A 15,915-nucleotide genomic window follows, 5' to 3' on the forward strand; every position below is an offset into this window, starting at 1 on the left:
TGTGGTTCCTGGTATCGTGGTACTTGTGGTATTCTGGTAGATCTACAGCTGGTTCTGTATAGGTTTTGTGGTACGTTGTGGTATTCTGATAGATCTTAGTTTGGTTCTGTTTAGGTTTTTGTAAGAATAATAGACTAGTTAAATTAAAAATCAACTTGTATTTACTTTAAACAGGCATTAAATGTCACAATACAAATAAATATTAAATAACTTCACAATATTACAACTTTAACAGATAAATATTAAACAACTACCTAACGGGAAACGCGTAAAAATGGATAGCGGAATGAAAATGTCCCCAGAAAGATTACTTCAACTATACTTAGTAATCGGTAAATGGTAATATTAAATTCAATTGTCAATGGATAAAGTTTAACTTGGTACAATAATTTCGTAGGTAATTCGTAAGGAAATCAGCAAACCAACAAGAGTACGGACCTACTCTGCTCTGTCATGGCTATCTGGTCGTCTGCTTGGTAACGGGATCGAATTATTCTAGTAACTGGAATTCTAACTAATCGCTTGGAATCAACGTGTTATATGCCCAGGGTAAAATCGTACTGAGCCTTCTCCTTTCTCTCCTCAGTATTTATACTTAGGTAAACCATTTACCGAAATGGTTTACCATTTACCGAAATGGTTTACCATTTACCATTTAGGTAAAATACCTAAATTACCAAAACCGGAATTGGTAATTACCAAAATAATGTTCGGGACGTTTGGTAAACGTTTGTGTTCTTCAATTTATAAGAACAATCGAGAGGAGTTCCGAATATAAATTCAAAACAAGAATGGTAAACGGTCAAAATTTGAACATGTTTAAGCTGTAATTCTTATACATGCACATGAATCGTCAAGGTAAATACATCCCTAACTTAAAGCATCATTATTCCTACTTTCCATAATATTTACATAACAACAAAAGTCAGTTATCCGTATAAATAAAACCATTTGAACTCGCAAATTTAGGGGGGGGGGGCCTGACAAGTTTTCTTTCAGGGACTCGATAATTACAGTTGACTTATAAATTTGTACAAAGTGTTACATATCTCCATCTGGCAAAGCCTATGTGAAGAATAACAAAATAATAAAGACTTAACTTGAGGAACGACGATTTTGTTACAATATTAACCTACTGTGGTGTTCGCTTTTTCTGCATATGATACGGAAGCAGTCTATATAATGATATCTCCATACAAATATCTGAAGTACGTCAATCGTGTGGATTCAACAATGAAATAATAACATACAGGCGCATCAATTCTGGTGATTCATAGCTTTCTTGTGCTATTAGAGTCCCATTTTATACGAAATATTACGACATAAAGCTTACCGGAAGAAAAGATAAACATTAAACTTGTCTGGTTAAAATTTCGTTGCATTTTATTAAATTAGACTCCATATTTAACGTAAATAATGTATAGTCTAGCTAAAATTGTTTGTTCAAATAACTGATAATATGTAACACAATGATTTATTCCACTATTTACTTTATCACAAAGATCCATGGAAACAATTTCCAATAAAAGCAACATTTAAAATGACAGTTTTCTCTGAGATATTTTTATTGTAATGCACCCATCTGATTTTATCACAAAGATTTCGTTTTACTCGTAAAGAGTGCAACAAATTCATAAAATGGACAGTTTATAACATAGGATATCGGATATGGTTTTTACTCGTAAAGAGTGCTTTAAATTCATAAAATGGACAGTTTATAACATAGATATCTCATATGATTTTTTACTCGTAAAGAGTAAAAACACAAAAATACTGAACTCCGAGGAAAATTCAAAAAGGAAAATCAAAAATCAAAAGGTAAAATCAAAAGTCCAAACACATCAAACGAATGGATAACAACTGTCATATTCCTGACTTGGTACAGGCATTTTCTAATGTAGAGTACATTGAATGCATAATATGGAGAGTTATATAACATAGGATATCTGATATGATTTAAAACTCTATACATAAAAGATAATTTTGAATTATTGTACATGGTAAAATGGTTTAAGTAAACATGAAGTTGCACGAGTGTCAAGTATATAGGAAAACAGAAAACGCGAGAATTATTATCAAAGCACATTTTTAGTTTGCAATTAAAATTGCTACCCACACTCCTGAATGGTGTTCTTTTCTCGGAATCGTATAGTTTTTTTTAAATAAAAACGACTGGGACATCCAAGCAAAAGGTTTAAATTATTGTTTGAATTGCGAAGTTTTTACAAATTTCTTGATTGAGATTTATATTAAACAATTAATAGGCTGGTTTACTTCCGGCTATGGTTATCATCTTATATGCAATGAAATGTTATGTTAAATGTCCACTGTAGTACTGGACAAGATAAAAATTTACTCAGGCAAAGTATTTCTTTATTTGAAACAAAGATAAATTCTGCACAATTTTTTGAAAAGTGCCAATTTAACAAATACTAATAAAGGAACATCAATGGTGGTATTACTCCCAAAGCAATTGAAAATTCATTTTAAGTCAACAATTGTTTTAAGTTTATTTTTTTGGTTAAATTAGATAAGTCTTTTTTATTCTCCGTATTAGTGGTACACGTATGCTATAATTTTATTTAATTTTGGATACCGTGTTGTTTAGTGTATAGCTTTTGCTTTCATTTGTTTGAATATATTTATTTTGCACTTTGAGCTTACAATCCAGTGTTCATTATCACTAAAAACCACTCGAAACCTGTGAACAATTTATTATAACTAAACGATAAATTTACTCGCTGTAATAATACTTTATTTCCGTAAGCAAATACAGCTTATTGGATTTACACAATATAAATATCCAATAGATAATATACAGCATAATATAACATTTATACACAAATTATACAAATTAATGAAAGAATTAAGCGGAGTATGACATATAGACATATTAAACTAAAAATAAACATTTGAATAACTAACCATTACGTGCTTTTTCTGCCAAAAATAAATATTTTCCAAGGTTGTTTAGCTCTTTGACATTTCTTACAGATAACAGTTGTACTAATTTAAAAGTAGATGGTCTCTCATAGTAATAACTCTTTATATATTTACATCTGATGTCGTTATATTTATCACATTCTAAAATAAAATGATATTCATCTTCAATAGCATTTTTATTACACATACTACACAAACGTTCATTTCTGGCTATACTATAGTATCTTCCTGTTTCTATACATAGTGCATGAGCATTTATTCTATATCTAGTAATATAAGATCTATACAAACTGTTAAATGGACGACTAAGGTAAAATTGCATAGTGTGACCATCGTGTAAATACTGATACAAAGTACATTTCGGCGAATTTTCAAAATATGATAAACCTTCAGATATATAATTATCTATTACTCTTTGTTTAAATTCACTCAAAAATAATTGACTGTTTCTAACTCTCTGTGAAAACCAAACATCACTAAAACCATATTTACATAATATATCTCGTACTTTACAAGACCAATTTAGCTTGTCATTTGGCTTCACACAACTAGATTCGTACATATCATTATATACATGTTTTAAAATACAGTTCTCTGTGTCTAACAATCTCAACCAGTAGGTTACCATTTTCACATATCTATTTACATACAAGGGCACTCTGCCTAACTCAAAATATACCATGTTATTAACAGTTCCTTTTCTAACTTTTAAAATTCTTTTCATATAATACAAATGCAATTTTTCTATATCTTCGGCTTTATGAAAGCCCCAGACTTCACTGGCATAATTCATTATACTTGTAACATAAGTATCAAATAAAGATAGTAAAGTTTCTATATTAAAAAAATCATCATATGTTTTGCTAAGTAAGCTGAAAGTAGCTTTTCTACCCTGTTCAGTTAATGTCTTTTGTGTTACAGAAAATATACCGTTATAATTAAACAATAAACCCAGGTAAACAAATTCATTACATACTTCTACTACTTTACCATTTAAATACCATTTTTCGTTATCTTTTATTTTACCTCTATTACGAAAAATAACAATTTTTGTCTTACTTAGATTTATATGTAACCCATACTGTGTTGAACACTCATTCACAGTATCTATCATTTTTTGTAACTCAATAACACTTTCACTAAAAAGAACTGTATCGTCTGCGTACATAAACAAATATAAATTTAACATTCTGACTTCATATGGTTCAATACCCTGTTTGATTAATTCTATTTCTATATCATTTACATAGAGCGAATATAAAAAAGGGGATAATGACTCCCCTTGCATCAATCCTGCGTTACAACTAAAAAATTCTGAAAACTGACCATCTAACTTAACACATGTTTTCAATTTAGAATACATAGATTTAATTAAACACAATAGATTACCAGTTATTCCACACTTTAGCATTTTTTGCCATAAAATAAGATGTGAAACGCTATCAAAAGCTTTAACATAATCAACAAAGCAACAATATAACCGTTTTCCTTTAGGTAAAGATTTAGCTATAACAGAATGAAGAGCAAAGATTGCGTCCCTTGTACCATATCCTGGAATGAAACCGAATTGCGCATCTGTCAAAATACTGTTTTCTTTACACCATTTCATCAATCTAGTATGTATCACCGATGTGAATAATTTTCCAACGTGAGAAACCAGTGATATTCCTCTATAGTTACCCGTATCATTCATCGAGCCCTTCTTGAATAGTGGTACTAATACGCTAGTAACCCATACTTCTGGGAACCATCCTGTACATAATATAACATTAAAAAGCTTGCATAGTAACGGCAGAAGGACAGTTTTACATTCTTTAATAAATTCATTTAAAATATTGTCATATCCTGGTGTTTTTTCACGTTTTAGTTTCTTTACACATATGTCTATTTCTTGTTCTGTAAAGGGGCGATCTAATTCTGAATAAACCACATCATAGTTTTCATCATTTACTTGACCATCTATAATATTGTCTTTCGATACTAAGTTCTTGAAATGTGTGACAAAGTCATCTAATGTTAAATTACTATTAAGTGTTTTTCTTTTCCTTCTAAATTTTCTGTAAAAGTATTTTGGGTTGGTTCTTCTCATCGAACTAAACATATCTCCTCTCTGGGTTTTGTAACGTCTTTTTAAAGTATTTTCCATACGCTTAAACCTTTGTTTTGAAATGTTTAAGTAAAGTCTATTTTCCTCACTTCTACATAAATTAAACTGTGATAATGCTCGTTTGTAAGTCCGGTATAACTCTTTACATTCGTCTTTTATCCACGGCTTATCACGGTTAAAACCAGTTACTCCCAAATTTCGTTTTTTGCCGTTACAATAGTCACACTTAACAGTTTTTATCACTTCTCTTTTTGTGTATTTTTCTGTAATGTTTAAAAAAATGTCGTTCGTTTCAGCCACAATATCGTCAATATTGTCCGTTTCATTCATACTATTCACCAGATCGCTTATTTTATCTGCACTTGCACAAAGGTCTCTCTTTATATCATCTTTATACTCTTCATTCCAGTTATAGGTATTATATTTTATAATTTTACATGAACAAAAATCAGTCAATGATAATCCTTTCAGTTTGAAATCAATAATTACAGGAGCATGACATGAAAATGTATTAAAATTACCAATCATAAAATTATTTACTATAGAAAAAGATTCATGAGATAATAACACATAATCAATAACGCTACAACCATTTTTATTTTGAAATGTAAATTTACCACTGCTTTTCCCGAACCGTCCATTACATACTCTAACCCCAGACGATTTACACAAGTCCAAAATCTTTCGACCAAAAGTGTTAGCAGGCTTTATGTCCTCCCTAGTTCGCTCACTAGGTGAATCAGGTGTGTAATCAATTAAACCACTTATATCACTTTGTAATTGAGTACTCAACAGATCATGCCCTATAAAGTCGTTTGCTTTACCAATTCGTCCATTCAGGTCACCAATTATAGCAATGTTACCTAATGCACCATAATGCCCTATATGTTCCTGTAAAACTTCAAATACGTCACAGTCATATTTGCGGTAAAATATATTTTTATCTGGTGGTACATATATAGCACATAAATATAAATCTTTACAATCAGACATTATACTATTGCTTATTTTCAACCATATCATACTGTCTGCACAACATTTTAAGACCTCAAGATACGAATTTAACCACTTTTTATGAAAAACAATAACACCGCCTCCATTACATTTCTTCCTTTGCACATAATTTTTTTCGTAACCTGCTATCTCAAATTCTTTTGGACATTTAACCCAACATTCGTTAAAACATAATATGTCATAATCAGCAATTTCATGTTGAAATTCGGCGTCGGCTAATTTTCTTATCAAACCTTTAGAGATGTTCCAAGAACATACTTTCAATGAATATTTAACGGTTTCTTTTCTGTTTATATTTGTATCATCCCCCGCTAATTCCTATTCATCGTATAAAACTCCCTCAACGAATAACTTGTCCCCAACCAAGTACGCAGTCTTCTTTTCTTTTCGTTTTTCCAACATTACCGGTATTAACTTTTTTCGTTTGGCTAACACTTCTTGTGGATATTGTGGACTAATTCCGAAATCTGACCCCTTTAGTCTTTTTGACGACTTTCGTACCATCTCGCGGTCACCGTACTTAGAAAATTTTACCACTATTGGCCTAGGTCTACTTTCTCCGACTTTTTCTTTACCCAGTCTGTACGCTTTTTCTAATTTAAGGTTCGCTTTGGCATTTTCAATTTTCAATGTTTGTTCACAGAAGTCTAAAATTATGTCTAAACAGTTTTCTTGTATGTTTTTCTTTCCTTCTCCGATATTACCTTCATCTACATTACCCTGAGCCCCGTTCGTCTCCATTTCTACATTGACTATTTTTTCTTCAATTGCAAAAAACAAAAGATTGTTACTCAAGTTTTGCGCCTCAACACCTGCTAATCTCTCCTTCACTGAATTACTGGTAGTTTTTGATACTTCAAAACTTTTTGTCAGAGTTTGAATTTTAGCCTTTATCGATTTGTGTTCATCTTTAATGTCTGACATAAATTCAGCACTATGTTCCAATACACTTATTCTTTCTTTACATGTAATTATTTCGGTATCGACATTGCTGAATTTCTGTTCGAAATTATTCAATCTGTGTTCAATAGAATCCAATTTATTGAGTTTGATTTCAATATTGTCTACTTTACAACATAAAGTTTTAAGCATTAACTCAATATCACACGTATTTTGAAGCTGCTGTGGTGTTGGAGGGGGAGGCGGGCTTGTGAAAGGATGTGGGTACTGCTGGAACTGTTGTACAGGCGTAAAAGGGTATGCCATATTTGGAGTACTGGACTGAATTGGCGTGTATTGATTGTAACCTTGATTCATAGTATTAATTTGATCGTAACTATTCGTTGGTGAACTGTTATTAAATGTACTCAACGTATTTTTAGTAGACAATACCTTGTTTTGGTCACTCTTTCTATTAACTGTACTGTTTGTAAACAAAGAACTGTCCGAGGTAGAATTTCCTGATGAATTATTTCCTTTATCTGGTGTCGATCGCTTCAGTTTCTTGTTTCTTCTTCGTTTTGTCATAACTTGTAAGATTTGTGTGTGAAAAGAGCGAAAAGAGCATCGGTTTAAGATATTAAGCGTAAGATCTGTTTCCAAAATGCATGTAAGGTCTCTGAAAGCACCCTTTTAGAAGATTTGCCATCTAAAACATCCCCTCGTTTGACTTAATATACTAAATGCTTAATTTTTGTGAGGCTACCCACCCATCCCTAGAAAAGTATATGCATTTACCTTTAGAGGCTCCATATATTAAATATAGGCCCAAAGTAAATATCAAATCATTGGTCACAACTATTTCACATTAAAATAATTCAGTTTTGTTAATATACGTCATTTTCAATAATGAAGTAAAACATTTCTATATAGTCAGATTCCACTGATTACACCTATGATTTTTAATTCTTCGATGTGTTTTCTCATCATAAACTTATTGTTAATTTTTAAAGACACCAAAGACGAATAAACTGTCGAAATTATATTAGTTTTCCGAGTGAACTATCGACACGTTGCAATTTTTCTTAAATTGTGCGTGTATTGGAACCGGATCTACGTAAACTAAAATCGGAAACTCGGAAAATGACCATGTGACTAGCAGGCCAAGTTTATCCGACAATTCGACAATCTGATATCAGTTGATGAATGTCTTGTAAGATTTCATACGACAACATCATAAACAGTATGTACAAGAAGACAAGTTTTTGTGCAATTCCTAGAAAAATAACTTTACAGAATTTCAATGGAGAAAATAAGAAAAACAAAAATAATAATATTGCTTCAAACAATAAAAAAAAAAAATGAATGACATTGACATATTAACATGAGAATTAATTCTAGGCCATGACAATATCCTGAATTTGTTTACAGGAAAGAAAAAATAAGAAATGCATCCGTTTAATATGATAAATAAATAATGATTTGTGGACAAATGTTTTTGATTGAGTTGTGTGAACAGGATACACTGAACAATGAATGTATCCTGTCAGTACGAAATCGGAACTTTAAAAACCGCAAAAGTATATGGCCTAGTTAAAATGATTATATGGGGTTAGTACCTGAATATAAGTTACATACTCGTGGAGAATAATGAATAAGGAATCGTATGATGTATGACTTTTCTGCATGATAATTGATCAATTACGATTTCGAAATAGAAACTTGCCGACCCAAATTTGGGTCGGCAATTTCCATGTTTTCGATATAGACTACGCTCTGACGTCCCATAATCTAAGCCAGTCATAAAAAGACCTTCAGACGTCAGATTAATCTCGGACTACTGAAGTATATAGTAAAAAGATCATAACCTTACATCTTTATATCAAATGTATCATTTTTAGCCCTCGAGCCTACGACTGTTGTGATGATACGATGACCTAGAGCTGATTATACACCTGATACGGTCATGTAATAATCTGATATTTATCTCAATAAATGGCGCTGTAAAGGTATGCGTCGACGATACAGCAAATTAAAACAATCTAGATGCAATTAGTAATTAAAGTATACCATGCGGTATGGGTTTGCTCATCCTTAGATACCAGACGACAACAATTAGCTGTTACATCCTCTTTCTTTGGTTGTATCATTGTCGATCACACCACATCTCTTTATTCTATATAGGAAGACACGATATTTTGCCTTGCCTTTATTTTTTTTAACACCAATAAGAAAATTATAGAAAATATTGTTGTAAGATTTATGTAATTTCTCCAGGTCACAGCTAGTGGCACCCATAACAACTAACTTGGTTTATATGAGGTTAATTAGTGTAAATGTGTATTCATGTGGTTTTTTGTCAAATGTACTTTAATCATTCTAATCATTTTCTGTGCTTTATTTTGTAATTCATTTGATTGTATAGCTCAAATTTTGGGCACCATGATTGGTTAATAAAATTATCTATCTATCTATTCATTGACGTACCATTTTTCAAATCAAATCAACTAACGTATTTACCGAATTCGATGTGACTCTTTACTTCTATATTTGTAAATCCGGAAAAGTATATATCCGTAACGCGTGAACAAGGGCTGCGCAGTACTATAAAATCATAAACATCTGGTTGTGTGACCAGTTCGCTCCAACATCTTGCTGCTGTCAACAAGGTAATTTAAAAAAGTTCATGCTCTACACTTAAGCAAACTCTTACATTGATTATGATAATTGTTCATACATATTTGTGTAAAGCGAGTGTGACAAAGGCTTTCTAAGTTTTTTCGAACTTTCGGTAAAAAAACATATTTTGATCAGTAGCTGCGGTCCTAACATTTGTGTATGACCTTAATTAAACATGCTGAAGTATATTCATATATTTTCAATTCATTCCATTGTATTACCGCCTCTGTTTGATTATATCTGATGCTATTGTCTCTTTGGTTATTGACCTAATTTCAACAACACGGTCTTCATCACGGTTATGATTTATATTGCCGCTACCTGCTATAAGTTTTGAAATATTACACTTAAGTTCAATTGAAAATTTTAATGTTAATCAAGTATTTACAGATTTGCATTGCGTGGTTAAAGACTATCTATTAAACGGCTTTATTATTACCTTTTCCATGAACTGCTGATGCTGACATTGGTCATTTTGACCGTAACCAGTGCTATATAAGTAACAAACGGTTAATGATACCAAAGCGTGAAAAATAGGTTCAAATAGAGTTAGTGGCAGTTACGTGAAAACCACCTGAAGCACCCGTTTTCCCGCCATATTTTATTTTAACCAGAAGTCGGAATCTCATACACAAGTACACGTGACTCTTTATTTTACCATATTTTTTATGTTCCTTATTAAACATTCTCTTTTGGAAAAAAGGGATATCATTTATGAAATTTTATTTGGAATTTTATTAAGGATCATCCTTGTAGTAAATTTTAAACATTTTAACATCTACGTCATTTTGTCTCTCCTTATTTTATATTAATGCGGTGAAATGCCCTTTATTTTGAAGCCAATGAAATGATGGCTTAGTTCAGGTGGTTCGATAGCTCTGTTAATCTATCACAACATTTGGTGTTTGGAGATGGTGTGCACCTTTTTCCTGCGACATATTGAACATAAGTAAACAAATCATTAGAAAGAAGCTGCGTATAGATATATTGTTTATAAGTCCCATTTAAAGCAGGCGTTTCAAATTCAAATAAAATGATATATTTGAAAACATTTGAATTAAGTTGACATGAAACGGATACGACATTATGTATTGGTATTATTCAAAATCTTATTTTAATTATTTTGTTCTTAATATAGTGCGATATGTTTATGTCAATATCATTGTTATGTAGACATCATTATTCAGAATTATGTTTTTAAACCTACGGTAGATAGATCTTGTTTTCTTTTATTTCAGATAAAATGATGTGGATCCTCAAAGTTATAGCGTGCCTGGTTGTCTGCAAAGCTGTACTCGGTGCCTTTCCTTGGAAGAAAATTAACGGGCGTTGTTACCATTACAGTGAAGACAAGCAAAATTGGTTTACAGCCGAGGTATGTCCAACATAATTAAAGAAAAAGTCTCTTCGAAATAAATACAAGGTTTTAAAGCGAAGTTGCCGTTGCTCAGTATTTGCTTTTCTCTGTAATTATATGCTTACAGTTGCATTTTTTTTGGTCTTTTAATAGAAGTTTGCTGATTTACGCTTTAACTTATGGTTTCTTTAGCTTAAGGAAATGACCAAACAACAGTCATTATATACAAAAGGACACACAAATACAAACAAAAAAACAAATGATTTCAGCAAATACTTTGCTTTCAATAAAAAAAAAACAAACGTAATCAGTTAAATAAAGTACTGTAAATACACATATACTGTTTTTTTATCATTTCATTTTAGAGAAAATGTCGAGAAATTGGGGGTTATCTTGCAAAAATTGAGGACGCCGCAGAAAATACAATTCTGTATGATAATAGACCACAAGGTAATATAATTTTGTATGATAATAGAGCACAAGTAATATAATTCTGTAGGATAATTTTTATTTATTTGTAAAAGTTTTTAATTTCGAAATTCTTTCATTATAGAAATTTTCCTTTTGTCGTTTTAGAAAACTTGATGATCAACGTAATTATAGGGATATTCGAGCACAAGATTTTTTTGATTGACAACCAGTCTTTAGCTTGTGCCTTTTTAAACGTATATATATACGTATATGTGACTGTACTAAAGTCGGGATTTTTTTTATATTCAATATTCAATTCAATACGGCAAAAGCTGATTGACATTGTATTTTTGGACCACAAGACATTTATTGAAGACTTTCACCTCATTCTCTCACTTATATTTTATTGGTTTTAATGCAGTTTTTTGTAAGATGTTCAGATCTATAGGCTGTTGGTGAAACTAATGCATTTTTATGCAATTAGTATACTGATCTATATTTCATTCCTATTTTTTCTTTCGATCCTATTTTGATCCTTAAGTCCTCTTGATTTTAATATTCCATACTATTAGCAAAAAGGTTAAAAATTAAAAAGACCCATTGTGAAATTTCGCTTACTGTGTTACTCAGTTTCTCATTACCAGTGTTTCCCATTGAACTGCTTTTTAAAGCTATCAGTTATGTGTTGTCTCTTTTGATTTACGAAATAATTTGGACAGGCAGAGTCTAAAAGGAGAATTTTGGTGATTTAAACAAAAAATTATTATAGATTTTTTCCATTAATTCCTACATATTTCAAAAAGGAGTTTTCACAAAATACAATTGACATGTACAATTCTTTAAAAAGTATGCAATCAGAAAATTACTGTATCCATTTGAAATTATATTCATTTTGAATTTAACTGAATGGATGACTAATGCTGATTGATGAAACTTTATTCTTCTTATCTTGGATTCTATGATGCAATTGGTGATAGGTCGTGTTCTTTTGAAATTTTTTTTATCAATTAGATTAGACAGTTGTCCTTTGACCACCTTTTTGAAATAAATACGATTTCTGATGACTTCTAGCATCTTCTAAAAGTTATTATTCTGATATAACTTGTTTAATATTATGTTATTTGTCCTTTTGAACTATTTTTACTTAGGTGTTAAGCAACAATACTTTGATGAATGATTTATGTTTGTCTACAGGCATAAATGGTGGTCATTTATGGATAGGCCTGTCAGATTTAGACGAAGGGCAGTTTAGATGGAGCATTGATCAAGAATTGGCTACAAATGTTAACTGGGTTTCTTGGCATAAAGCCAGCAATCCAGGTCATAACTGTGTAGCTATGTATTACATAGGACCAAGTTGGCTTGATTGGCGCTGTTCATCGGCATTTGGTTACGTTTGTGAGACCGATTTCTGTAAGTTTTTTTTAAAAAAAGCTTCGCAAATAATTTAAATGGCCACAGTATGGCATGATGGACTCGATAAGCTTCAAACAAAATGAATAATTTTATAATTACTTTAAAATGCTGTTTTAACATTGTTAGGCCGCATTTAAGACGAAACAAGTATATATTCATCTTAAACAAAACCAAATCTGACAAAATACGAAAAACTAAGATCATTTAAAAAATGAACGTTATTTCCGAAATAGTAATTTTAAACTCCATTTCTGAATAGATATGAAAAATCACTTTAAATTAAAAAAAAAATACCTGAATATTAATAGTGAGTCTGCCACTGCCATCATCATTATTTTCATTCCATACAATCATTATCTAATATTAGTAAATTGTAAAGAAGATTGCGCATAATTCACAATTGTTATTTTCAGACGACAAAATGTCCAAAATTCTGAATGACTGATAATACCTTTAACTTGTCCATCAGCACAGTTTTTTTCTCTCTCCAAATAGTCATTTAGATATTCGACTTCTTGTAACATTATACCAAAGATGACTAGGGAATAGAAATGTGGTCACTCTTTGTCTTCAACCGACAGTAAAACCCTTACCAAAGTTGGGTGTCCGTTTGGTTGTGTGGAATGTATAAATGCGTAGCTTAGTCCGGCCAGAAATGGGGATGTTAAATCCGATGCCCCATGTAATGAGAGTGCAACGTTCTCTAACCCCTTGCAACAACTCTTTGAGGGGTCCGTAGGTTGCCTCCTGCAAGGCTAAATTTCTGTATATGTCCAATATACACTCGTTTTAATGGCATTCCAAATTTCTCGTCCGTTCGACCACCTATTAAAGGACCTACTTATATTATTATTGTTGATTGTTTTCGTCCTGATCATACATGATATATTTGCCACTGAATGTTAAGCAAACAACAATCAATCAATCAGTTTTGTAACATTTAACATTGTATCCTGACAGTAACCCATTCAGGCAAAGTGACCGCGGATCATAGGAATCATCAACTCTAAACATCTGTCGTCAATAAAGATTTCATTATTCAAATGTTAGTTTCTTTTCAGTCACAAATGGCGTTTGTTATAGAAATCGTTCTTTGACGCAATGAACCGTTGTCTGATAGGAGATGGGAATATTAGAGTTTTTTGTCGGGCTACTGTGCATATATCAAAAGGGTAGAATAAAGAAGTTGGAAGTTTGTAAAAAAAAAGTATCCGTTTTAACTACTGTAAACTTTTTTGTTTTGTTGCTGTTTTTAAGTTCAATTTATCTATTATATTTACAGGTTTTTGAAGAAGGAACAGTTATGCTGGAAATTAATAACTTCTATTAAAAAATAATCAATTATCCTAAAATGTCCTTCAAATCTTACCTCATTTTCAAAACATAACTATTTTTCTGTATCTAGAATATGTCAAAATGTCTGAGTACCTGAAGCCCAAACTCTTCATCCCAAACATCTGACAAAGTAACCCACCGCTCTGATAACTGAGTTAAAAAAAGTATAACAAAAAAATACCGAACTACAACGCAAAAGCGGCAAATTCAAAAAGGGGAAAGTTTACAAAACTGACAAGATCAAACGATATCAACCAACGAAACAAGTGAAAAAAACCAGCTGCATGTGATATTCCTGACTTGGTACACGAGTAGTTCACTTGCGCAGCTTATGCTGTCTGGTTTGAAAATCTACAATCGGTCAAGGAAAGCACCGCTATACAATTGAATAATTCTACATCATGAATCATATTATTTATGCATTTGGTGTTCATAAAGCCAATAACGGGACATAAAAATATAATTTAGCGTACGTTATTTTCAGAATGAAATGTATTACATGTAGTTGTTATTAAAAACGACAAAAGTTTTACCTATATAATAATTATAACAAATAAACTTAAACTAACTTTACAATCGCCGAAACCAAAACAAACATCTTCAACAAAAATCAATATCAAATTAAGTAAAACAAACAAGTAATTAGATATAAGTAACAACATTTCACTCCGAAGACAAGTGCTGGTATCAATAGGAAACTACAAATGCAATAAACTCAAATGAAGCATCAACATTCTTAAGTCACTGTGAAAATTCCAGGAAAACATAAAGAGACGATCATCAAACTTATAAAAATTGTCATAAAAGAGGCGTACTGAATCCAGAATACAGACTGAAATATTGGACCTGTGCTAATAATTCCTTGCAAAATATCAGAAATGATTTGATACCCTACAGGGATGTATTTCCCTTGATATATTTGACCTATTTTCCATTAGTTTTCCATTTCACCAATAGAGGGACAGCAGACATTTAGACTAAATGATTCAAAAACATACAAGTGTCTATACCAGATGTCAAATTCTTACTTACTCACTCCGAGTCGGGACAAGTTTACTTACTCACTCCGAGTCGGGACAAGTTTACTGACTCACTCCGAGTCGGGACAAGTTTCGAGTAATCTATACCCTATACCAGTTGTCAAATTCTTACTTACTCACTCCGAGTCGGGACAAGTTTCGAGTAATCTATACCCAATCTTATATAGTGGAAACTTCTGTTCCTCTAACTTAAAGTAAGATGATGTGATATGATTGCCACTGAGACAACTCTCCATCAGAGACCACATGACGTAGAAGTTAACAAATATAGGTAACTGTACGGGCTACAACAATGAGTAAAACCCACACCGCATATATAGGTAGCTATAAAAGACTCCGAAAAAATAAATATAAAACAATTCAAACGAGAAAACTTACGGCCTGATTTATGTACAAACAACAAACGAAAAGCAAATATGATATACAACAATCACAGACTTACGGGCTGCTGACTTGAGACAGGCACATGCAAAATGTGGCGATGTTAAACATGTATAACGACGCCAAACCCTCCTTCTAACCTGGGATAGAGGTAAACAGCAAAGTTAAAGAACAAATTACAAAAAATCATTTGAAAAGGGCTTTAACTCATCAAATCGAGACAAAGCAATGATAATAAAAAAAAAATAATAACATAAACACTCAAGACACAAACGACACACCTGAGAGTACTCGAATTTAATGGAATTTAAAAAAAAATAGCTTTTCTCATTGGATAACAAGGGGCCACAGGA

The 15,915-nt window shown here is 31.7% G+C and overlaps 2 protein-coding genes across 3 annotated transcripts in view; one reads left to right on the top strand and one right to left on the bottom strand.

The window, feature by feature from the left end:
• The window catches only part of LOC143065277 (neuronal acetylcholine receptor subunit alpha-10-like), a 95,831-nt gene that overhangs the window by 67,835 nt on the left and 12,081 nt on the right, over positions 1–15,915 (bottom strand). The window lies entirely within an intron of this gene.
• On the top strand, positions 9,514–14,158 carry LOC143065276 (perlucin-like protein). 2 transcript variants are annotated; one of them, XM_076238747.1, is made up of 5 exons: positions 9,514–9,612; positions 10,861–10,997; positions 11,345–11,429; positions 12,585–12,803; positions 14,089–14,158. In XM_076238747.1, exons 2-5 carry the CDS (start codon positions 10,866–10,868, stop codon positions 14,094–14,096), a joined length of 444 nt encoding a protein of 147 aa, XP_076094862.1. In that variant the 5' UTR covers positions 9,514–9,612; positions 10,861–10,865; the 3' UTR covers positions 14,097–14,158. The 2 variants fall into 2 exon arrangements, with proteins under 2 accessions (XP_076094862.1, XP_076094864.1); XM_076238749.1 differs by lacking the exon at positions 9,514–9,612 and adding an exon at positions 10,055–10,257.

This window comes from Mytilus galloprovincialis, chromosome 2 (genome assembly GCF_965363235.1).
Source record: "Mytilus galloprovincialis chromosome 2, xbMytGall1.hap1.1, whole genome shotgun sequence".
Taxonomy (NCBI): Eukaryota; Metazoa; Mollusca; class Bivalvia; order Mytilida; family Mytilidae; genus Mytilus; species Mytilus galloprovincialis.

Coding starts and splice junctions, on each gene's coding strand:
- LOC143065276 (XM_076238747.1), top strand. CDS start 10,866: ATGATGTGGATCCTCAAAGTTATAGCGTGCCTGGTTGTCTGCAAAGCT. Junction 10,998..11,344: donor AAAATTGGTTTACAGCCGAG/GTATGTCCAACA, acceptor ATTTCATTTTAG/AGAAAATGTCGAGAAATTGG. Junction 11,430..12,584: donor GTATGATAATAGACCACAAG/GTAATATAATTT, acceptor GTTTGTCTACAG/GCATAAATGGTGGTCATTTA.